The following is a 24,747-nucleotide window of genomic DNA, read 5'->3' as shown; positions in this document are numbered from 1 at the left end:
GGTTGTGGCATATGCACTGGTTCTTTGATGAAATAAGATCGTGTTCTGATGTCGCACAATATTTCAGCTGCAGAACTCATGTACATTTCTTGATACATGGCTAAAAATCTATAAATATAACAGACATTTTGGGACAATATCATGGCCTTTATTAAACAAATTCTCATCAATGATGTCAACTCACAATCAGAATCTGTTATTTAAAATTGCTAAACACTTGAGAGATGCTAAGAAGTTTTGTACTGATTTTCATATTACAACTTGAGATGCGTATTGTAGTGGCAATACAGAAGCCCCCTACCAGTGATAATGGTGACCTTGACTTTTGACAGACACACAAAGGTCATGTGTTGACACACTGTCTCACCATATGGAACATCTCTTTGTAGCACTAAGATAACACATCAATGCATATAAATTTAAAGTTACGGTGTGGAAACAATTTTTACTTTACCTTTAATAGTGACCTTGACCTTTCACCTTTAAGAATATGTCATGTTCATGCATAATATACATATTGCCCTCTATTCACATACTAAGTTTAATGAACCTAGCTTGTACACTTTTTGAGTAATTGCAGGATCCAGATTTATGGACAGATGGATGACATTCCTATAGTCCCATCCGGAGTTCCACTGGTAGAGGACTAATAATTGGGACAAGTAAGTGTATGTCCAGCAGATCCATTGCACTCAATAACTGTGTCTAATACATAAGTTTCATGATGCTATTTACCTATGACATTTAAATAAGCTTCTGTCATAGCCTCGCCAAATTTGTTCCTGGCCCAGCATGTGTAGCGTCCAGTATCTTCAATACGTACATCTTGTATAAGCAGGGAATAAATCTCATTGTTAAAGTTTAGCAGCTTAAAGCGTTGCTCGGTTTCTACCACTTTTCCATCTCTCATCCTGTAATATTTACACAAATGGACTTATTCCCTAATTTGCATAAAATTTGACATAATTGCAAAGAAACTTTGACTTTAAAATAGATGAATCAAAGGACAGAGAAAAGAGAGCTACACCAGTATGATTTTAATCAGAAATATTTGTTAACTTTCCATGATATCTAGATTTCTTCTTGGGAGTTTTGTTATTATCTTTGTTTAACATTTTCACATTTTTCAAGTTTCTTTTCTGGCTTTCTTTGTTTATAAATTGTCTTTTCTTTGTTTCATTGACAAACAGCTTCAGCTTTCAGGTCAAGATATGTCTTAGCAAATTTCTAACATACCAGACAATTTCTGGTTTAGGGTAAGCAACAACCCTGCAGTCAAATCTAGCCAGTCTCCCCTCTGCCACCTCACAGCTTGACATCTGGAAGAAGTATGCGGGTGTTGTAAAATCCATGTCCATTGGGCTGTCTGTAACTGGCTGGGCTGGTAGTCCCCTACCTGTTAACAGAATACAGGAACTGGACATTTATATGAACAGAAACAGTAGATCATGTTCTATAACATACTAATCTGTATGCCATGGCAAGTACACTATATCATTTCTGACAAATAACTCAAGCATAACAAGTATCTTGGTGCCAGCTTACATCAGAACATTAAAATGACCAAATCAATCTTTTTTCCTGTTTATCTGTCATACAAAAAGAAGTATTTTCCTGCATCTAAAGCTATTGCTATTGTCATCAGCAGCAACTGAAAATAATGTAACAACTAAGAGACAGACAGACATTGACTTTTTACTCCCACGGACACAATTCTGCATACCAAGTCAATAATTTTTGCAATTTTAATCAAGTCAATTCATTATGACAATTTCAGACTCCTGTGGACTTCAGGATGCAGGTTTTTTTAAGGGACCTTATAATTTCTATGTTTCAAGATAACCACAGAATACCCCTCGGACAAAGTCCCCCCAGCTCAATTTGACTGAGGTAAACAAAATCACCCCTTAAATTTGTTCAATTACATCCAAATTTTCACTTCCTTTTGTTTTTTTTTTAAATTCATATTGAACTTAAAAATTTAAGCTTTTAATATCTGTTTCATAATTTTAGATTTTTTTATTCAACAAAATCAGTGGAGATTTTGTCCACCTTGGTTAAATTGAGCATGGGGGAGTGGGGATTTTGTCCAGGGGGGGATTTGTCCAATATTCCTATCTTTCACCTACCATCAGACAATGTGAACTCAGCTGAGCACATAATTGATCCGTTCACGTTCATTGCTCTGGCTGTATATATCCCAACATCCTCTTCTCTTGCTTGTGGGAACACCAGAATATTTGTGCCTTCATCAACAATCACTTTACAACCATCGCAAGCTTTCAATGGCCGGTTGTTTTTCAGCCAAAGGATTTTGGGAAGTGGAGAACCCGAAACTGTGCATTCAAGCTGAGCCATTTCTCCAGCTGTTTGCATATGAAAAGAACTTATTAACATTAGAAAATGATTTAAATAAAATATATATGGCAGAATACACGTTAGACACACTCAGAATTAAGGATATGCATTACATATAAAACTGATAAACATTCAAAATCAATTTAGCATAGTTTAGATGATAGGGAGCATACAGGAAATACAATAACTGAAAGGATGGATGGATGGACAGACAATACCTACTTTTTTGTTCTCTCTATTCTCCCTTTAGCATGGAAGAGAAATTTCAGCCATATAACAGCAACAGAACTAATAGATTTACTGTAACAGTTATGTTTTGTCATCCAAGCCACATAAAATACTTATTTATTAGCACAGACAGGTGGATGTCCATTCTTTTAAGCGAACATCTACTGGATATTTCTTTTGTTACAAAGTACTAAAGAGCAACAAAAAGTACTAAATAAGCAGTATGGCCGTTAACTACTGTCCTTGGTACCAAATAAATGTCCTCTTGTTTGCTTGCACAGACTGGTGAAAGGACATACAGAGCACTTCTGTCTCATCTGTATTGTGGTGGGTGGATAAGAGGATAAGAATAGTACACCTGTAAAACTAGGAGATCAAAGATCCTTAGTAGACTATTTTAGCTTTTATCTTGACAAGAGGGTTAATGCATTTTATGTCTATAATATGGACTTTTTTTTCCAAAAAAGGAAAATTGGGTATAGTAAACAGTAGAGGAAAGTATATCCCACTTTAATGCCGGACAGCAAAATCTGCAAATAATACCATGCATCATTTCTTTCATTCATAACAAACTTGATATATCCATTAACCTACTTTATTGCCTAACACTAATGTCTCCCTGCTCAGTTGTACTTCTCTGGCAGAAACACAAGTCAACATATAAAACACAAATAACCCTACTGTGTATTCACAGAACAATCTTTCATTTCGTTTTTTTTCTGCATCAACCATTGCAGCAGTAAATCATTCACATCATAACAGTTTTGTCCTCATACAAGCTTTCAATTATGACATATTGCAGTATGACAGATGCTTGTTCTGTGGTAAGGAACGAAATATTCTTGATTACACAGGCCTGTGGTTTAGTTAAAACTAAGATGCCTGAAAATTTTATTTCCAAAGCCTGAAATATTTTCTTCCAATAGAGTTTTATAAGAAAATTTTGGCACTCAAAAGCCCGAAAACAGGACCAGTCCTGAAAAATCCCAGGCCTGAATTCATGGACATTTAAATACAGTTAAACCTGTATAAATTGTCACCTCTATCAAGCAGTCACATTTGCTATCTCAAATCTCAATACTTTCAGAGAAAATTAACCTGTATTTATCAACAGCCTGTCTTAAAAGGCCGCTTCCACTCCTTCCACAGTCAGGCTGCCTAAGACAGAGAAATTATGATTCCTACAACAACAAAAGAATGGGGGAATTTGGAACAATTATCTTTAATCAATATGAGCACTATGAAGAACTGTGACAGTGTGTAGATCTTACACTTACATTTAGCTGTAACACTTTTAAGTCTCTTTTTGAACATTGGTCTTGTTGTGCCATCATTGTATTCTGTGAACTCAACCGAATCTTTCGTCGAAAATTCTGTAAATATCAAAAAGAGTGTAATAAGAATTTTTTCACCATTTAAGAAATCAAAAATCATGCATTCAGACCAAGAATGAGGCTTTTTTAGATATTGTACAATTCCAGAGCCAATGTATGGTCATTACGGTCATTCTCAGATGGACAAAATTTTCCAATTAAATACACAAATACAGACACATATACATACACAATATGACCCCATCCCCATACTTAATGACGGGATTGTGACAAGAGCTGTCCCATGACAGTATGCTCGGCTATTCGAAGGCTTGTCAGGAAAACAGATTTTCTATCTAAGAATATGTATATTGTCCAAATTCATGCAAGAGTTACTGGACTTGATGCTGTGATCTTGTTCAATTGCACCCAACATTTGTGTGAAGTTTCAACCATGTACATACATCAGTTTTAGAGACAGTGATTTACATGCAAAACTTTAAACGGCATTTTCCAAGTCTAAAAAGAGACATAATTGTGCACAGATACAACACAGAGTTATGGAACATGCACCTTTCATCATGTTTTATCCATCTGAACAACTTGTATAATGTTTCAATTCAATATTTGCATCAACTTTGGAGAGAGGAATTTGCATGCAAAACTTCAATCAAAGAAGGGAATAATTTTGTCAAAACTCATGTAAGAATTATGGGACATAATGCCATAACATTCTGTTATTACATGAAACAGGAGTGAAGTTTTAAGATTTAATGGTTGAAAACATAGTATTATACTACTTGAAAAATCTTAACCAAAATCTCTAGGCTGAAAAGGGACATAACTCTGCAAATACTTCAGGTAAAATTACACATCTTGTCAAACCAATGTACACTAACACTAACACTCTGAGAAAGTACAGCTAGTTTCAGTATTGAATTTCTGAAGTAATAAAAAATATATTGGACATTATAAAACCTTTAACCAAATTTCCAAGCTTAAAAGTGGTATAACTCTGGAAAGACTGCATGTACAGTTATGCATCTTGTCTCAGTAAATACACTGTCACCATGAGTCAGTGTTTCAGAGTTTCAATCAATTATCTTAGGAAGTTAAGAAGATACTGGACATTACAAAAACTTTAACCAAAATTTCTAAGTTAAAAAAGCATAATTCTGTAAATATGGAACACTTCATGAAAAAAAAACTTTAACCAAAGCAGATGCTGATGCCGACATCAGGGGATGTCCAATAGCCTGCCTTATTCTTCTAACAGTCAAGCTAAAAGGGGTCATCTACTGGCCAGAAACAATAATGCTACCAAGTCTGATGACTATCGGGCCAAACCTTCATTAGCCATAAATCCTAAACCATATTTTGTCTTGAGGTCACCGAAACATTGACCTTTGCACTCCTGACACCCAAAGGCAATTTCGATCATCTACTGACAAAAGACTCATGGTATGAAATTATAAGACAGGAGACAGAAATGTTCTCTAGCCATTAATAAGAAACTGTTTCAAGTCTCAAGAAGACTTTGACCTTGACCTTTGACCAACTGACCTATAAAACAACAAGGTATTCTCTACTGTACACTGATAATCACCAAATGAAGTCTGACAGCATTGTCCAGTCATTGATCTGATATCATTTTTCAGTCTCATGGTCCTTTGACCTTCTGACCCCCAAAACAATTAGGATGATTTAGTGATTGTAGACAGTAACACTATAAAGTTTGATGATTGTAAGGCAAATTCTAAAGCTATTACCAAAAACATTTTAAGACTGAAAGATACTGTGACCTTACACTGTGGACTTATCAACCAGTGGACAATTATAGCTTCTGACCACAGTCAATCATCTTGCAAAGTTTTGCAATCACCAGCTAAAGCATTCTACAGCTAATGATTGTGAACTGTTTCTCAGCCTAGAGCTCAACCTTGACATTTAACCTACAGACCACCAAATTTATAGGGGTCTTCCAGTGTCAACAGGCAATCATGCTATAAAGATAGGCTACTGGTGACCCACTGTCTTCCAGTTATCTATCATAACAAGAGAACCATGATGGCCCTTTATCGCTCATCAGAGTTGATCTGGCCTAGTTTTTGACCCAAATAACCCAGATTCGAACTTGACCTAGAGGTCATCAAGACAAACATTCTGACCAATTCTCATCAGTTTCAAACTTTAATTGTGGACTCTAGAGTGTTAACAAGAATTTCCTTTGATTTGCCCTAGTGACCTAATTTTTGACCACACATGACCCGGTTTCAAACTTGACCTAAAGAGCACGACGCACACCGCATGCCGGACAATGACCGGTCACAATAGCTCACCTTGAGCACTTCGTGCTCTGGTGAGCTAAAAATCCTTCAGCCTGCATTTTGCACATAGTCATCACCTGGATGAAGTTTAAAAGGTTTTTTTAGGAGATCCTTCCTGTAAGGGATGAAGGAAAAATATATAAATCTGTTATTATCCACTAAAGAACTTTTTTTAAACATATTACCTTTCTTTTGTGCTAAGTTATCACTGAAGCCCAGTCTTTTCTGTAGTTCCTCGGATGATTCTGTGTCCATTTCTTTACGCTTCATCTTGGGCGTACTCGTCATCTTCGGACTGGGCGACTTCATTTTACGTCTCTCAGGCATGGTTGCCTCTTCTGAATAGAAAATATTTAAATTAATCACATATCTCACATTTCAAAATTTAAATTTTTCAATAGTTACGCATTCAAAAATTGTAGCAACATTTCTACACCTGTACTGATAAAAGCCCTGTAGGCAAAAAACAATATTAAATTATAATACAAGAAGGTTTTGGTATGTGTTGGAATCCAAAAACTCCTTATTATCAGCATCTTAATGCGTATCACTGCTGGATATTTTTTTGTTTGTATTCAGACCCTACAATTTGCTCACAGGAGATAACTCCTGAAGTTATGCAAATTTTGTAAAAGTATGCCCCTTTTCTTCTCAAATTTTACTGAGATAGTATTAGAATGCAGCTTTTTAGAAAAAATGTTTGTTTTTTTAAATATTATCTAAGTAGTTGGTAGCCAGACTAGGTCATTTTTTCCAAACACAGACTCACCTGCCAATGTAATGTACCCTGGAAAACAGAACTCTACACAGCAGATTGTTTGCCTAAAATTCCGCAAACACACCTAGTTTATTGTCCATATTGTATTATCATTTCTTTATATTTTGTATCTTTTGGTGTCAAAAGCTTGATTTGTTTCATTAAAAAGCAGCATTTTGATAGCTTAATCTTAATTAAGATTGTTTTGATTCATATTCATAATTTGAAAATGTTTAGTATCTGCCCAGTAACTCTTTGTTAAAATCAAAAAACATTTTGAAATTAAACTTGAAGTGCTACAAGTGTTTAAAAATGTAGACTGTAAGAACAGTATCTGCACAAAGAAACTGTTTTCTCTATAAATCTTGATCTTCTCAAAAATGCTCACAACAAACTTTATTTACCTCCAGTATCAGAGATCTGATTGCTGTTTCCACTGACTAAGTCTAAGATAATGTTTAGAAAATTTACATCTTGTGCCAAAAATCACCTGGAGGATGGTATTTTGATAAATATCATTCTGATATACCATATTTTTCTTATAAAACATGTTTTATAATAATTACTTTCCCCAAGACTTTTCAGAGACATACGTTTTGTTTTCATCCTAATAATAACTTTCATTTCAAATCTGATGAATTTTTTCCTTCCATAATGTCTAGAACACGGGGATGAACCCAGAGAGGTTAAGGTCAAGTGATTCAATGTCAGTGACCTTACCTACATGGCCATAGACACACTCAGAGATTTTGTTTCCAAAAGGTGTTTATTAATCAACTACAGTTTCCAGCCAAAGTAAAGTGCTGACAATAATTTTTCAAAATTTACATGAATTTCCATCCTTTCTGAACAGTAACATCTAAGAGTACTGTAAAATGTTTTTCTCAGAATTATATACAGTTTGATCCACCTAATTCGTGATCAGGCTTTTCACAAATCGCAGCAATAAAGCAGCTTTATTGCTGCAAGATCCATAAATTAAACTATTACACATTGTTGTAAAAGTCTCTGAGGGAGGAATCAGGAGCTTTCAAAATGTTTTAAATATCTTTAAGAATGTCAATTTTTAGATGGCCAAAAATGTATTTTCCCATTGTAAACATCATGCAAAATTGGAATTTCTATATTTTTTAAATTTTTGCATGGCAATGTTCAACTTGCTTCTATGCTAACTAAGACACCTTGAAAGTTTCATAACAATACATCAAAAAATAAAGATGAAATTTAAATTTTATTTACATTTTTCAGTGTCCAAAGTGGCCAATGTCAAAAGGACATCATAAATTTCAAACTTATATTTTTCTTTGTTATCCATTCATGTGATTACACTGCAGTAATGTTAAAATTTCAATAATACTCACAAAGTATGGGAAATACATGTCGGTCTAGAGAAAAAGGTTGTCATGTGAATTCATATACAGATGACCTTCTGAGAAGTATCATCTGTGGGTCTTTTTAAAACATTTAAATACATATTCTTTTTATATAACACACCTGTTCAATATTTGGTAGCTGTCTGTTACTTACAGAAAACAAAAATGGAAATGGATTGGATATAGCTCAATAACTGCATTGTGGCTGAAAATTAAGAAGAAAACGAAATTGCTGCCATCACCAATTTATTACAATAAATACTGCAGCTTCCTTGCCAAGATATGCTGATAGATTCTGCAGTTCAATACTGATAGATAATCTAGATAAATAGCTGGCAGATACTGGACTCATTTCAAGTAACATTCAGAATCATGTCTAAAACATATTGCAGGCATTCCATACTGCTTTAACAGATTCCATCATGAGATAGTTATCTTACTACGTCTTACATTATTTCACCTTCAAAACCGGGCATGATGTCATTTATATTTGTTTGCCCTTGAAATATGGACAGACAAAACACTCAACACAAAAATGTTGAGTTTTATATTTGGAGAATCTTCATACAACTTTATTTAACATGATCCTGCACACAGTATTTCAGTTACGTAACGACAGGAAGTTAACCCAAAAAGAGTTCCTGGATTCTGTACCAGTTCAAACCTGTTCTCCACAAGTAACTACCAACTTCCCCACAGAAAAACAGAGGTGGAGACACAATGTCTTTTTTAAAATCGTCAAGGAGAATATATGCCTGGCTAACCCCCACGATCAGTAAATATGCACTCTCCATACTGAGCTAAGCGATGATTGTAAGTCCCATATGGCTTTTAATTTTATGCTAAAAACACACAAATCAGCTGTCAAAACAGAAAGTATGCATAATGACATGTTTAGAAAAGAACTACTTTTAATACTGCTCATGAACTTTTATAGTAACAGCCATAAAGGGAGGTAATAAAAACAATGGATTCAATTAATATTCTAACCTCTGTCAAATATATGAAAAAACAAAAATCAGAAATTAGATTTAATAAGAAATTTATATATTTTATGTTCATAAAAAAAAATGTGGCAGCCACATTATAATCAAAGGCATTATGAGCCTTTTAAGGAAGTTACTGTACTTGAAAGTCTGTGCAAAAAAAGATAATTTAAATATTACAGACAACCTTTCCTTTGGGGAAAAGGAAACAATTAGCTATCAATTATCTGTATGATCAGGATAAGCCCATTAGTAAATCTGCATACCTGATCAATGTAGGTAAGTTATACCAGTGTTAATGGTAACAACATATCAAATACAATAGTCTGCCACACCCTGTATAGATCTACCATGATATTTTGACTAGTGTGAAGAGAAAAATGTAGGGCACACAAAAACCTCTAAATGTTATGTTTAGATGGTTTAAACTAGATTGATTATTCTTGTACTGCATCAATTAGAGAATTATACTTTTGCCTGCGAAGTTATCAGCTTACATCTGTAAATCATATATACAGTCCCTTACTTTCCTTTACTTTTCTTTTCTGTTAAGATCATTATCTTCCTGTATTAGATTATCTTATTTATATCATAATATTAACTTCCCTTTATTTAATTGGGTTGTTCCTAATTCCCATACCTTTGATTCATGTTTGAGTACCATCAGTTTTGTATGGAAATCATGGAAGAAAAGTATGGAAGCCGCGGTCTATATTTAGATACATTTTCATATTTTGATGAGACTGGTCCTTTGAAAAGAAGTGTTAATCTAAGATTTTACCAAGAATCTCTTTAATGTTGTTTATTGTTACTTTAGATAATCTTCAGCTTTCTGTAGTAATAGATCAGAAGTAGTGACACTCCTTGGTTAATATCTTTTACAATTTTGTTAACACTGTATGCTTCAAACTCCCTTTAAAACTATATAACGAGATCCCTTGACAAATCTTAGAACAAAAGGTGTAATTGTAATAAATGCACGGATGTTTTTATAACTTAATAAATGTTATGTAAATATAAGTATAAAAGTAGACAGATGGCTTCTGCATGGCAAGAACTTCCTCTGTCGAAATATTGCTACTGTTTTACTTTAGATGGTATAAGTAAGCCCTAAGGTTTATATACTGGTATATAAAGACTAACAAGTTACAAAACAGTCCTGTTTTCTTTGACAGACTGGCACAAGAATGACATTAACATGATTTTGGAACTCGAGTTGGGATAAATATTTTCCGGAAAATCTGTTACCAGATAATTCTGAACAACATACAAACTAAATAGGTTATTCATCAATTAACAAAACAGTTGTACAAAAACAATATCAGTTCTCACTTAAGTTGAAAAACTTATTTTTTACATATAAAAACTTGAAATTACTGCGACTTATGCTATTATGATAATTATGGCAACAAAAATAGCAACAAAAACAACACATACCTTCTCCTGCGACCTGCCTATGCCTGTTTCTAATATATGCAACTTATAATAAACACCAATTAATAATATGGTAAGAATTTACACATTACCTTTGTTCTGGTATAATTGTTGTTCTGTAAGCTCGGTGTTATTTTTGATTGCTGCGTTCTCACATACCTGGCTGCTTACGTCACCACTGACAGTCTGAAAACCACAACATACAAAAATAAACACATAGCCACATATCTGTCAACTTTCTTATGATGTGAGGGGATGGAAATGATTAACTTCAGTTAAGAAAAAAATTTACTTTATTCTAATGCTGTTACAAGTCTAATACTCCGGCTATTGTCTAAACCATCATGTGCATTTCAGCTATTCCAATAAATCTTGTAATGATTCATGCAATGATTAATATTAAAAAGCTCCAAATGTTTTTTTATCTTTCATGAGGAAACTTATAAAAATGTTCCTAGATGTCTGGTAAACTGTACAACAACTGTTTGATAGATTTTACTTATAATTACTAGAGAGACAACTTCGCCACATGGTACAGTAAAGCCAGAGCAAAAACAAATGTTATGTCACTGTGAACAAAAACACACCCAATGCGCGATTTTCCTAGGGTGCATTTTTTGTGCTTAAAAACAAACTTGCGCCTTTTGTTTGCCACGTAAACAAAAATACACCCCAAACAAACTGACTGGAAATTTGTTTTGTGATGCCTAAGGTTAAAGTGGAATTATACGCATTTTTTAAAAGGAAAAATCCAGCTCCAGCTGAAACTGATGCATGTGAACCAAACCTTGTTAGAATATATTTGCACATACGCAAAAAATGCAAGGGACACACATTATATATTTCATCACATGAATGCAAAATTAGGTAAAGGACAAACAAATTTTGATGTAATATATTTGTAAAGTATTTTTAATAGAGGGGATTATCAAACTCTGGATTTACATAAAATAATTATTCCTTCAACTGTTAGATAAAGAAAGTTAAAAGCTTTAACTAAAATGTTTTAGCGCCATTACTTTCAGTGTTTAAATAACTCTGTATAATTTCATACTTCCATAAATGATATGCAAGAAAAATATTAAAGGGATCAAAACACAACAGTGTAATTGAAAATAATAAATATATACCAGCTGTAAACATGTATTGAATATCTTCATCTTTTTAATAAAATTTAGTTTTTGCCCTAAAATTAAAATGTACATTACATTTAGTGGTCAATGAATGACCTATCTACAATTCCCGTCTAAACATGTAGTTGCAATAAATGTGAGCCAGAAAAAGCATTTTTCCCAGTCCACATAGTAGTAAAAGGTAAATGACCAGGTAAGAAAACATAGTCTATATCACATGTTTGTCCAGCTAGACCATCATGCTAGTCATGTGACTAGAAAGACAGCAAGTTGATTCCTGTTGTCCTGAAAATCCTTAGTATCTGATGTCCTGTAATCAGGACACCTGTTAGTACTAAAAGGTCAGTTACATCTCCACCTTCTGCTTCTGTTTACCTACCTGGTAAGCTATTTCATAGAAGCTATTTTTTTATATTTTTTTTTTAATTATCAACTATAATTTGAATGAATTATATTTATAATACTCCACTGATGAATTTCACTGACTGTATCAAACATAAACTTGTTAGAAACTGATGAAGGAATTTTGGAATGTCTACAGTTTGTTATGATATGGTGGGTCAATTATTAACTGCTTCTAGCCACATAATAAAATCCAAACCGAAATACAAAAGTCCTTTCTTTTTTTAAACTGAAACCCACAAATCCATATTCCCAAAAATGAGAAGGGTCGGATAATGGGGATTTACTGGAAATTAGGTAGACTATACAAAACATACACAACTGAATCAGTAACCCTGTGAAAAATTCTAAATTCCGAAAGTCTTTCTCCCTGGCCTCAAGTCAAGTTATCACAAAAACAATGGTTCAGAATAACCGCATCAACTAAACAAAAAAAATGACTTCAAATCACACTAACGTTCATGAATTCAATCATAAACAACCAAAAAATAAATTTTAAACACTAGTTAAGAAATATAAATGAACATACCTAGTAAAACAGTGTAATATGGTATCCAGGTAAAACAAAATTTTCAAGACATCAAATATATACAAAATGGCTTTTGTTTCTAAAATTCCACAAAAAAACAAATTACAAAATGACACACAGGGAAGCGTATAAAGCAAAGAGCACAACACACCAGTATAAATGTTAAAATGTTTTAAAATTATCTTGGAATTTTGCCTTCATATACCTAGCCTGAAACATATTTTGCCTCCATGATAAAAATCTGAATTGTTGCCATGGGAACAGTATAGGTACATTACCTGTAGAGTGTGAAGCTTGCTGATAAGCCCTGCCAGAAATAACTTCTGTGTGAGATAATACTGTGGGTGTATATAAACTACTGGAGAGAAGAAATACTTTGGCAACATCTTCCAAAACATTTTAAAGAGGCTTTCCAATGTATTGCACATTTTTTTAATGAAATGAAACAAAACTAGCTTTATTTATGTTTACATTTTTTTAACTCATGTAATTAAGGGCAACAGTGGTCTAATGGTTAAGGCGTTAGCCGCTCAGACGGGAGTAATGGGTTCAAGCCCTACTGGGGTCACGATCAGGCCTTCTCATAAGACGCCAGTACTGGTTTTTTGCAAGAAGCAGACTCAATTGTGGTTTAGATAAGCCTGAAGCTTTCATCACATTCAAGCTAAAATAAATATAGAATAAGTTATTAATTTAAACTAAATCCCCTAACATTCCGAGGTAATTAACTGCTTATACGATTAGGGTATGGTTCTTGAAATTTTTGGCAGTAAGTCCTTACAAGAGGGCCAAAATGGCCCTATATCGCTCACCTGTTATTATTATATTATTATACCATATTTATATCATTGCACTTAAGGACAAGAAGATCAAAGAATCATAATCCAGATCAATCAAAAGAATTATGAGAAAATATAGTTAAAATTTTCTTAAAGTTACTTCAAATAAAATTATTTTCAAATCAGGCCAGTAGTTTTATGCCCAAAGGATTACATCGAGCAAAATTTTGACTGATGAAGCCCCAAGTACAGGAACAACAAAGCTGCTATTAAGCCGAAAAGGTCAAAATAGCTAATTTTGGCCCTTTCAGGGGCCGTAACTCTGGAACCCATTAGGGGATCTGGCCGATTCAAGAAAGGAACCAAGATCTTATGGTGACACAAGTTCTGTGCAAGTTTGATTAAATTCAAATCAAAAATGAAGCTGCTATTGTGCAGACGAGGTCAAAATAGCTAATTCTGGCCCTATCAGGGGCCATAACTCCGGAACCCATAAAGGAATCTACCATTTCAAGAAAAGGAAACAACATCTTGGTTCGATACAAGTTGTGTGCAAGTTTGGTTAAAATCAAATCATAAACGAAGCTGCTATTGTGCAGACAAGGTCAAAAAAGCTAATTTTGGCCATTTCAGGGGCCATAACTCTGGAACCTGTTGTGGGATCTGGTCAGTTCCAGAAAGGAACCAAGATCTTATGGTGACACAAGTTTTGTGCAAGTTTGATTAAAATCAAATCATAAATGAAGCTGCTATGGTGCAGACAAGGTCAAAAAAGCTAATTTTGGCCCTTTTATGGGCCATAACTCTGGAACACATAATGGGATCTGGTCGGTTGAAGAAAGGAACTGAGATCTTATGGTGACACAAGTTTTCTGCAAGTTTAATTAAATTCAAATCATAAATGACGCTGCTATTGTGCAGACAAGGTCAAAATAGCTAATTTTGGCCATTTCAGGGGCCATAACTCTGGAACACATAATGGAATCTGGCCAGTTCAAGAAAGGAACCAAGATCTTATGGTGACACAAGTTGTGTGCAAGTTTGGTTAAAATCAAATCATAAACGAAGCTGCTATTGTGCAGACAAGGTCAAAAAAGCTAATTTTGGCCATTTCAGGGGCCATAACTCTGGAACCTGTTGTGGGATCTGGTCAGTTCCAGAAAGGAACCAAGATCTTATGGTGACACAAGTTTTGTGCAAGTTTGATTAAAATCAAATCATAAATGAAGCTGCTATGGTGCAGACAAGGTCAAAAAAGCTAATTTTGGCCCTTTTATGGGCCATAACTCTGGAACACATAATGGAATCTGGCCAGTTCAAGAAAGGAACCAAGATCTTATGGTGACACAAGTTGTGTGCAAGTTTGGTTAAATTCAAATCAAAAATGAAGCTGCTATTGTGCAGACAAGGTCAAAATAGCTAATTCTGGCCCTTTCAGGGGCCATAACTCTGGAACCCATGAAGGAATCTGGCCAGTTCAAGAAAGGAACCAAGATCTCATGGTGATACAAGTGGTGTGCAAGTTTGGTAAAAATCAAATCAAAAATGAAGCTGCTGTTGTGCAGACAAGGTCAAAATAGCTAATTTTAGCCCTTCAGGGGCCATTGCTTTTGAACCCATAATGGGATCTGGCCAGTTGAAGAAAGGAACCAAGATCTTATGGTAATACAAGTTGTGTGCAAGTTTGGTTAAAATAAAATCATAAATGAAACCACTATCGTGCAGACAAGAAATTGTTGACGCACAAAAATAGCAAATTCTGGCCCTTTAAGGGGCAATTACTCTAGAGCCCATGATGGGTTTTGGCCAGTTTTTGAAAGGAACTGAGATATCATGCCAATACAAGTTTTGTACAAGTTTGATCAAAATTGCTTGCAAAATGTTGTCTCTATCTTGTTCACAAGAAATTGTGGACGGACGACGGACGGACAGACGGACGACGGACGAAGGGCGATCACAAAAGCTCACCCTGTCACTATGTGACAGGTGAGCTAATAAAAACAGAATACCGTTTGGCATATATATGAGAATAGTTATCAGCCTGTCATGAGAACATATGCCACATTTTGGTATATTATATATAATTATTTGAATTCCTATCTTTATGCTTTCAAAGGGAAGTAACTCTTACATCAACAAACAAACAATAGAGTAGCATTTACTGTTCCTGGAATTCTTGATGTTTACCAATCAACCTACTAAGGATTTCCATGCATTTCTATGAGAGAGAAAAACAACAAGAAGGTCATGATGCCCCTTTATCACTCAACAAGAGTTCCGCAGCTCAAAACAGTTAACAATTAAAAACAACTATTTGAATTACTTCGAAATATGATAAATTTGAACAATCATGCAAAGAACATTAACTTGTGTGAAATAATTCTGAAATCAGGCTAGCAGTTTCCCACTGTATACATATATTATTATAAAGAAAAGTTACAAATATTTTGGACAAGCATGATGTAGTAAAGTTACATAAATTTGGTGAGAATTTTCTGTATAAAATTTTGAAGTAAATATTTAAAGCTGCTCGCCCCATTTTGGTCGAAAATATTCAATTTCACAAAAGCAACATTTTTATAACAAGAATGTAAAATGAAAAGGCATGATCAACAAAATAAGGGAAAATCTACATAACATTCTGAAACAAGAGATCACAGAGTGATCTTGGCGCCCACCAATGTGCCATTTTTGAGAGTTCCAAATTTTAAGATTTATTGACTAGCTCAAGGTCAAATTTCATTTCCGTACAAAACACTGTGCATGTGGTCAAAATTCGAAAGCTGTAGCTTGAGAAATGTGAAAGTAGGTCACTATATCAATTTCAAGGACAAAGTTCTTTGTACACAAAACTATGCATGTGCACCAAGTTTGAAGGCTGTAGTTTGATAAATTTGAAAGTAGTTCACTAGGTCAATCTTAAGGTCAAGTTTATTTTGGTACACAAAACTATGCAAGTGGTCCAAATTTGAAGGCTGTAGCTTGAGAAATGTGAAAGTAGGTCACTAGGTCAAAATCAATGTCAAACTAGAAAATGCTTTTGTAAAAAAGCGCATGTCTCCCCCAATGCAAAGTCCTATAGGCAAGAAGTCAATAGGGGTCAGGAGCGAAAGTCGAAGAGACACTGATGGTTGGCTGCAATAGGGATCATCTACTTGGCATGTCCAGTCATCCCGCTAAATTTCAACACTCTTGGCCTAGTGGTTCTCAAGTCACTGTTCAGGCTCCTGTGACCTTGACCTTTGATCAAGTGACCTCAAAATAAATAGGGGTCATCTACTCTGCATGTCCAATTATCCTATTAAGTTTCAACATTGTAGGTCAAGTGGTTCTAAAGTTATTTTCAAAAAATGATTTTACATGAACAGGCCACTGTGACCTTGACCTTTAATAGACTGACCCCAAAATCAATAGGGGTCATCTACTCTGCATGTTCAATCATCCTATGAAATTTCAACATTCTGGGTCAAGTGGTTCTCAAGTTATTGATCGGAACTGGTTATCAATGTTCAGGCCTCTGTGACCTTGACCTTTAACGGAGGGATCCCAAAAACAATAGGGGTCATTTACTCTGCATGAACAATCATCCTATGAAGTTTCAACATTCTGGGTCGAGAGGTTCTCAAGTTATTGATTGGAAATGGTTTTCCATGTTCAGGCCCCTGTGGCCTTGACCTTTAACAGAGTGACCCTAAAATCGTTAGGGGTCATCTACTCTGCATGACCAATCATCCTATGAAGTTTCCACATTCTGGGTCAAGTGCTTCTCAAGTTACTGACCGGAAATGGTTTTCAATGTTTAGGCCCCTGTGACCTTGACCTTTCATAGAGTGACCCCAAAATCGTTACGGGTCATCTACTCTGCATGACCAATCATCCTATTAAGTTTCAACATTCTGGGTCAAGTGGTTCTCAAGTTACTGACCGGAAATGGTTTTCGATGTTCAGGCCCCTGTGACCTTGACCTTTGACAGAGTGACCCCAAAATTGATAGGGGTCATCTACTTTGCATGCGCAATCATCCTATGAAGTTTCAACATTCTGGGTCAAGTGGTTCTCTAGTTATTGATCGGAACTGGTTTTCAATGTTCAGGCCCCTGTGACCTTGACCTTTGACGGAGTGACCCCAAAATCAATAGGGGTCATCTAATCTTCATGAACAATCATCCTATAAAGTTTCAACATTCTGGGTCAAGTGGTTCTCTAGTTATTGATCGGAAATGGTTTTCAATGTTCAGGCCCCTGTGACCTTGACCTTTGACGGAGTGACCCCAAAATCAATAGGGGTCATCTACTCCAGCAGCCCTACAATCCTATGAAGTTTCAACATTCTGGGTCAAGTGGTTCTCTAGTTATTGATCGTAAATGGTTTTCAATGTTCTGGCCCCTGTGACCTTGACCTTTGACGGAGTGACCCCAAAATCAATACGGGTCATTTACTCTTCATGGCCAATCATCCTATAAAGTTTCAACATTCTGGGTCAAGTGGTTCTCTAGTTATTGATCGGAAATGGTTTTCAATGTTCAGGCCCCTGTGACCTTGACCTTTGACGGAGTGACCCCAAAAACAATAGGGGTCGTCTACTCCAGCAACCCTACAACCCTATGAAGTTTGAAGGTTCTAGGTCAAATGGTTCTCCAGTTATTGCTCGGAAATGGAGTGTGACGTACGGACGGACGGACAGGGCAAAAACAATATGTCTCCTGGGGGAGACATAATTACACTTCAGAATACAAATCTATGCATGTGGCCCAAATTTAAAGCCTGTACATTCAAAAATGTGAAAGTAGCTCACTAGGTCAATGTCAAGGTCAAAGTTTGCTTCGGTACACAATCCTATGCATGTACGTCTAAATTTGAAGCCTGTAGCTACAGAAATGTGAAAGTAGGTCACTAGGTCAATCTTAAGGTCAAAGTTCATTTCGGTACACAAAACTATGCAAGAGGTCCAAATTTGATGGCTGTAGCTCGAGAAATGTGAAAGTAGGTAACTAGGTCAAAATCAAGGTCAAACTTTATTTTGGAACACAGAACTATGCATGTGGTCCAAATTTGAGGCCTGTACCTTCAAAAATGTGAAAGTAGGTCAATAGGTCAATGTAAAGGTCAAAGTTTGGTTCGGTACACAAAATTATGCATGTGGTCCAAATTTGAAGGCTGTAGCTTGAGAAATGTGAAAGTAGGTCACTAGGTCAAAATGAAGGTCAAATTTCATTTGGAACACAAAACTATGCATGTGGTCCAAATTTGAAGGCTGTAGCTTGAGAAATGTGAAAGTAGGTCACTAGGTCAAAATCAAGGTCAAATTTTATTTCGGAACACAGAACTAAGCATGTGGTCCAAATTTAAAGCCTGTAACTTCAAAAATGTGAAAGTAGGTCACTAGGTCAATATCAAGGTCAAAGTTTTTTTTCAGTGCACAAAACTATGCATGTGGTCGAAATTTGAAGGCTGTACCTACAGAAATATGGAAGTTGGTCACTAGGTCAAAATCAAGGTCAACTCATGTCAAGGTTCATCTTGCCACTCAAAACCATACATGTGGTCCAAACTTGAATGTTGTAGGTTATTGACAAGAAGATTTTAAAAGCTTTTCCCTATATAAGTCTATATGACCCATGTGACCCCCAGGGCGGGGCCATAATTGACCCTAGGGGATGATTTGAACAAACTTGGTAGAGAACCACTAGATGATGCTACATTACAAATGCCAAAGCCCTAGGCTTTGTGGTTTGGACAAGAAGATTTTCAAAGTTTTTCCCTATATAAGTCTATGTAAACAATGTGACCCCCGGAGCGGGGCCATATTTGACCCTAGGGGAATAATTTGAACAATCTTAGTAGAAGCCCACTAGATAATGTCGCATACAAAATATCAAAGCCCTAGGCACTGTGTTTTTGAATAAGAGGTTTTTCAAAGTTTTTCCCTATATAAGTCTATATAAACCATGTGACCCCCTGGGCGGGGCCATATTAGACCCCAGGGAAATAATTTGAATCATTTTGGTAGAGGACCACTAGATGATGCTTCATACCAAAAATCAAAGCCCTAGGCTCTGTGGTTTTGGACAAGAAGATTTTCAAGTTTTTCCCTATATAAATCTATGTAAATTATAGAAATAAACAAAGGGCCATAACTCACTAAAGAATTGTTGAACCAGTCTGATTTTTAGGGGGACACAACTAGGGTACCAATACATCATTCTGACAAAGTTTGGTCAAACTCCCCCTGGTAGTTTCTGAGGAGATGCGATAACGAGAAATTGTTAACGGACGGAAGGACGGAAAGACGGAAGGACTGATGTCGGACCACGGACGCAGAGTGATTTGAATAGCCCACCATCTGATGATGGTGGGCTAAAAATGGCTTATGAAAACAGGTTTACGGATTCACCGTTCTATATGGCTATATTGGAAAAATAATAAACCGTTTGCAATGCTGTACTTTTACCTACATAAACATATAGTGCTGTGAATCTGTAAACCTTTCAGCAGGTGAGCAGCTTTAAAGATTAGACACTACAGTGAAATATGGGCAATGGGTGTCTTTAAGTTATCGTGCCAGCCATATAGTTAATATCACTTGCAGATTTGTGTATTTTTAGCTCTGGCCATCTATGTTCAACCAAGCTTAAGGCTCTGAACAACTTTGGAATAGGACTACCAAAAAAACATCCAGCCAAGTTTCATCAATTTCCACATAACAGTTTCAGTCTGAAGACAATGTTGACAGACGTTCGGACAATGGGCATCCAATTATCACAACCTTGTGCTCTGATGACTATAAAAAGTAATCTTTTTTTTTTTATTTATTCTTAAAATCAACTGTAATCTGATATGACTCGAGATTTCAAACATCTACAAATATGCTGAAAATCATTCAGCCATAAAACCAGTCAAAAATGTGTAGTAGGATGTGCTAGGGACAGAACATTCCTATGAAGAATTTGGTACAGAAGAATTGTCAAATGTCACTGAATTCTCTTCAAAAGTTTCAGAATTATTATCTGAGCATCTTTTTCCAATCATTGGCTGAACTGTACAAAATATATGGAAAGGTATCGTATAAGTCTTTGGATGGAGCTAAAGCAAGATTCCTGGTTAAAGTTTTGATGCACTTTCACTTTATCTATATTACTTAATGGATTTGTTTCAAACTTAAAATACTTATTCCTCATCAATATGACACTTTGCCATCAATATTTAATAAATTATGCCCTTTTCAATTAATTCCTTTATGCTTTTTACGTAGGATATCTGATACAAGTTTGATACACTTTCACTCTAGCTCTTACTAAATAGAACTGGTTCAAAAGTTGAAACCTCTCGCACCAATGTCGTGAATTATGTTCTCTTTTTACTTAGAATTTCAGTTTAAAGTTTTGACACATTTTCGTACAGTTACTACTTATGGATTTTATTCAAACTTAATATATAGTTGTTCCACATCATCAACCACATCATAACACACAAAGTCCTACAACTCTGGCACTAATATTCCATAAATTATTCCCTTTTACATGTGAAACTTCAGCTTAATGTTTTAATGCACTCTGTCTGTCACCATATATCGAACTGTGACTGCATTTTCAAAATACAGAATATCCTCATTATGGAGCAAGTATATGTGAGATTTCACAAAGGCCTTAGATTAAGGTATATCAATTACATTTTTTGTGGTCATATAAAATTTTACCTGTGTATTCTGAGAAAACTGTCTTTCTGTTCCTGATAAGCCTGATTCTGTACAGAACTTATAAAATGCCATTTCAAAGTATAGTAACTAAATAATAAGCAAATAATAAGTAGATAGTAGGCAGCCTTCATTTAACAAAGGTGCTAAATTTTCTATGACACAGGTTAGTTGAGGTTTTTGTCATGAGAGAGGTTAAGTTAGTAATATGCAGATTTAGGAAATTCCAATATATATTTTGCTTTAAGTGTCTGCTAAAAATTGCTGGATCTTATCACTGCTTGTAAACATGCACTGTTTCAACTGAAGATTTGGATTGTACAAGTGTAACATGAATATAATTATATGACTACACTTGGTTAAAACTGAAGTGCTCTGAATATTCAAATGGCAGACACTTATTGAAATGTATACTGGATTTTTTTTTGCACATCTACACAAACATCAAATACCACCAGCTGTATTACAAAACAAAATGAAACTTACCAAAGCTTGTACAGGGATATAACACACCTGTAGAAAAACAATTTAGAGATTATATATATTTGATTCAGATATTTATTCAGCAGCATGATGATTCTGCAAGTTGGATTAATCAAACAAATAGAATAATTTGTAAAATAATGAAAATCCATCATCTCATTTCATCTATAACTTGCACAACCAGTTGAAAACCACGTCTAGTTTGATAACTTCTGACAAATACAGCTATGAATTTTAAAGTCTTTTTTGTGTAATAAAGTCATAATGTTTTCAGTACTACAAATAATATGGTCTTGATATGGTGAAAATTTGGCTCAAACCTTTGACCTTGAGTTGTGACCTTGACCTTGAGCCAACATGGCTGACTCATGAGTTCAGCACATCATCTTGATGAGGTGATCATTTAATCCAAGTTTCATAATTATCCTTCAAGAGGTTTAAGAGACATAGAGCGGACACGAAATGTAGGCTCAAACCTTTGACCTTGAGTTGTGACCTTGACCTTGAGCCGACACGGCTGACTCATGAATTGTACACATGGTCCTGATGAGGTGATCATTTGATTCAAGTTTCATGATTATCCTTCAAGGGGTTTAGGAGATACAGAGCAGACACGAAATGGAAGGCTCAAACCTTTGACTTTGAGTTGTGAACTTGACCTTGAACCGACATGGCTGACTCATGGGTTCTGCACATCGTCTTGATGAGATGATCATTTGACCCAAGTTTCATGAAAATCCTTCAAGGGGTTTAGGAGATACAAAGCGGACACAAAATGTTACGGAAGGACAGAAGGACGGAAGGACGGATGGAGACCATTCCTATAACCCCCCCACCACTTGTGGCGGGAGATTAATAACTTAACAGTCTAGGAAATATGATCTGATAATATTTGAAGTATTTTTCCTAAATAACTGATATAATAAGTGACCCCCAGGATGGGGCCTCTTTTAACCCCAAGGGTATAATTTGAACAATCTTGTTAGAGACCCACTAGGCAATGCTACATATCAAATATCAAAGGCCTAGGCCTTAGACTTTCAGACAAAAAGATTTTTTTTTAAAATTCCTATATAAGTCTATGTTAAACTTGGGACCCCCAGGGCAGGGACTCTTTTCACCCCAGGGGCATAATTTGAACACATTGGTACAGGAACACAAGGCAATGCTTCATACCAAATATCAAAGGCCTAGGTATTGTGATTTCAGACAAGAAGATTTTTAAAGTTTTTTCCTATACAAGTCTATGTAAAACTTGGGACCCCCGGGGCAGGGCGTCTTTTCACCCGAGGGGCACAATTTGAACAATCTTCATAGAAGACCATTAGATGATGTCACATGCCAAATATCGATGCTCTACGCCTTGCGGTTTTTGACAAGAAGTCAAGTTTTTGAGCTAAAAATGGTGGTTTGTAGGCAAAGTCAAAATTGATATGTATGTTATGATGTTACACATATGTACCAAAATTTATTTAAATCTGTCAAGCCTTTTATGAGTTATTGTCCGGAAACCATGAAAACGAATGGCCGACAGAATTTCGAGACTGTGCCAAAACAGCCGTTTCATGTGGTTATGGTTTTGTGGATTTCAGTTTTTAATGAATATGAATTTAACCTGTTTGTTGGGATTTAATTTCATGGTTTGACACCAATATGAAATCAAAGAAAATTAGTCCCCAACAAATAATGTTAATGCTTTCACAGTAGTCTTGATTCAGAGTTTAAAATACACTGCATGTCTAAACTGGAAATGGACCTAATGACCTTTATAGACTGGTTCACCAGTGGTTGTTAGCACATGTTCGACTGTATTCCATAATAGAACAAGTTACCTTATCTTTGTGAGGCATGTTCCTGGCAAGGACTTTTCCTTCTGTCTCATAGGCAAGAACTTCAATAACATCACCAGCATTTAATGTAACGAAATTTAGCCTGTCTGTATAATCACTGGCCAGTGGAAGTTTTCTTAAGTTGGCAGTCTGAAATATAATTATTAGTACTAGCTATTGTAAAAGTATAATAGCAAAGGGAGGTAATCTGTGAGCTTTCCGTTCCATTAGTAAGGAAGTGCTTACTTCCCTTCCTTGGCATACAATGGCTAGACATAAGATTACATTATGAACAGCTCTCAGATTTCCAGGATGCACGTCAGGCATTGTAAATAGCAGGACAAGACTTAATGAAAATTCTTTCAAAGTTCTCTGATAATTCTATATAAAGCATGTTTATGTGATACTGATTTAATTTTAGAAGAAGATTTTGAATGATAAACTTACAACTATTTCCGAGATCTCTATTTCTATGCTTGGAGATAACTCTGTAACCTCAGACGGCTCTGGACTTACAGGTGGCAAAACTGGTTCACAGTATACTTCCTCTCCTGGAACACAGAAACACAAGCCATCATATACATTAATTAATATACATAATTTGATAAATAACAAAATCTATATGAAGATCCTTTGGAAGCACAGACTGTAACCAAGCAAAATAATAGCAGACTCGGTTTGATTGAGTCTGTCTATGAGAGGTCCATGAGAGGTAATGGAAAGTGTAACACCCTTCATGCCCCCCTAGCACCAGCTTAAGTGGAACTCTAATAGACTATTACACATCAACTGAATGACTCCATGATCTCTAAGGACCAGAAAACCTTGCTTGAAGCATAGAATTCTTTTATGAGAGGAAGCCATCTAACTGGTTTGCGGAAGTTGGCTGGTTCTGCCCTGTGCTTGAACTAATGCTTGGAGAAGCACCCGAGCACTTCCTCCACCAAGAAAAGCTGAAAAGTCACCATATGACCTATAACTGTGTCATTGTGACATCAAACCTAACAAAAACACAATCCGATAATGATCAACTTCTGGATGAAGTTTGACTTCCTAGTAACGATAAATATATCCAACAAAGATTATACAGATTTCAAACTATATCAAGCGTGATCATCGATA

At 35.5% G+C, this 24,747-nt stretch overlaps 1 protein-coding gene across 1 annotated transcript in view; it reads right to left on the bottom strand.

Moving 5' to 3' along the window:
* LOC123539355 (muscle M-line assembly protein unc-89-like) overlaps window positions 1-24,747 on the bottom strand; it is an 84,318-nt gene that overhangs the window by 23,748 nt on the left and 35,823 nt on the right. Inside the window, exons 6-14 of the mRNA XM_053530263.1 lie at window positions 24,073-24,176; window positions 23,629-23,775; window positions 21,800-21,826; window positions 10,869-10,962; window positions 6,412-6,564; window positions 3,864-3,959; window positions 2,130-2,366; window positions 1,237-1,396; window positions 736-911 (exon numbers count right to left, since the gene is read on the bottom strand). Of these exons, the coding sequence (XP_053386238.1) occupies window positions 736-911; window positions 1,237-1,396; window positions 2,130-2,366; window positions 3,864-3,959; window positions 6,412-6,564; window positions 10,869-10,962; window positions 21,800-21,826; window positions 23,629-23,775; window positions 24,073-24,176 (1,194 nt within the window). The remainder of the gene's footprint in view (window positions 1-735; window positions 912-1,236; window positions 1,397-2,129; window positions 2,367-3,863; window positions 3,960-6,411; window positions 6,565-10,868; window positions 10,963-21,799; window positions 21,827-23,628; window positions 23,776-24,072; window positions 24,177-24,747) is intronic.

The sequence above is a fragment of the Mercenaria mercenaria genome, chromosome 18, assembly GCF_021730395.1.
Source record: "Mercenaria mercenaria strain notata chromosome 18, MADL_Memer_1, whole genome shotgun sequence".
NCBI classification, from domain to species: domain Eukaryota; kingdom Metazoa; phylum Mollusca; class Bivalvia; order Venerida; family Veneridae; genus Mercenaria; species Mercenaria mercenaria.
Note: the sequence above shows the minus strand (reverse complement) of the source record. Positions and strands in the feature narration are given on the sequence as shown.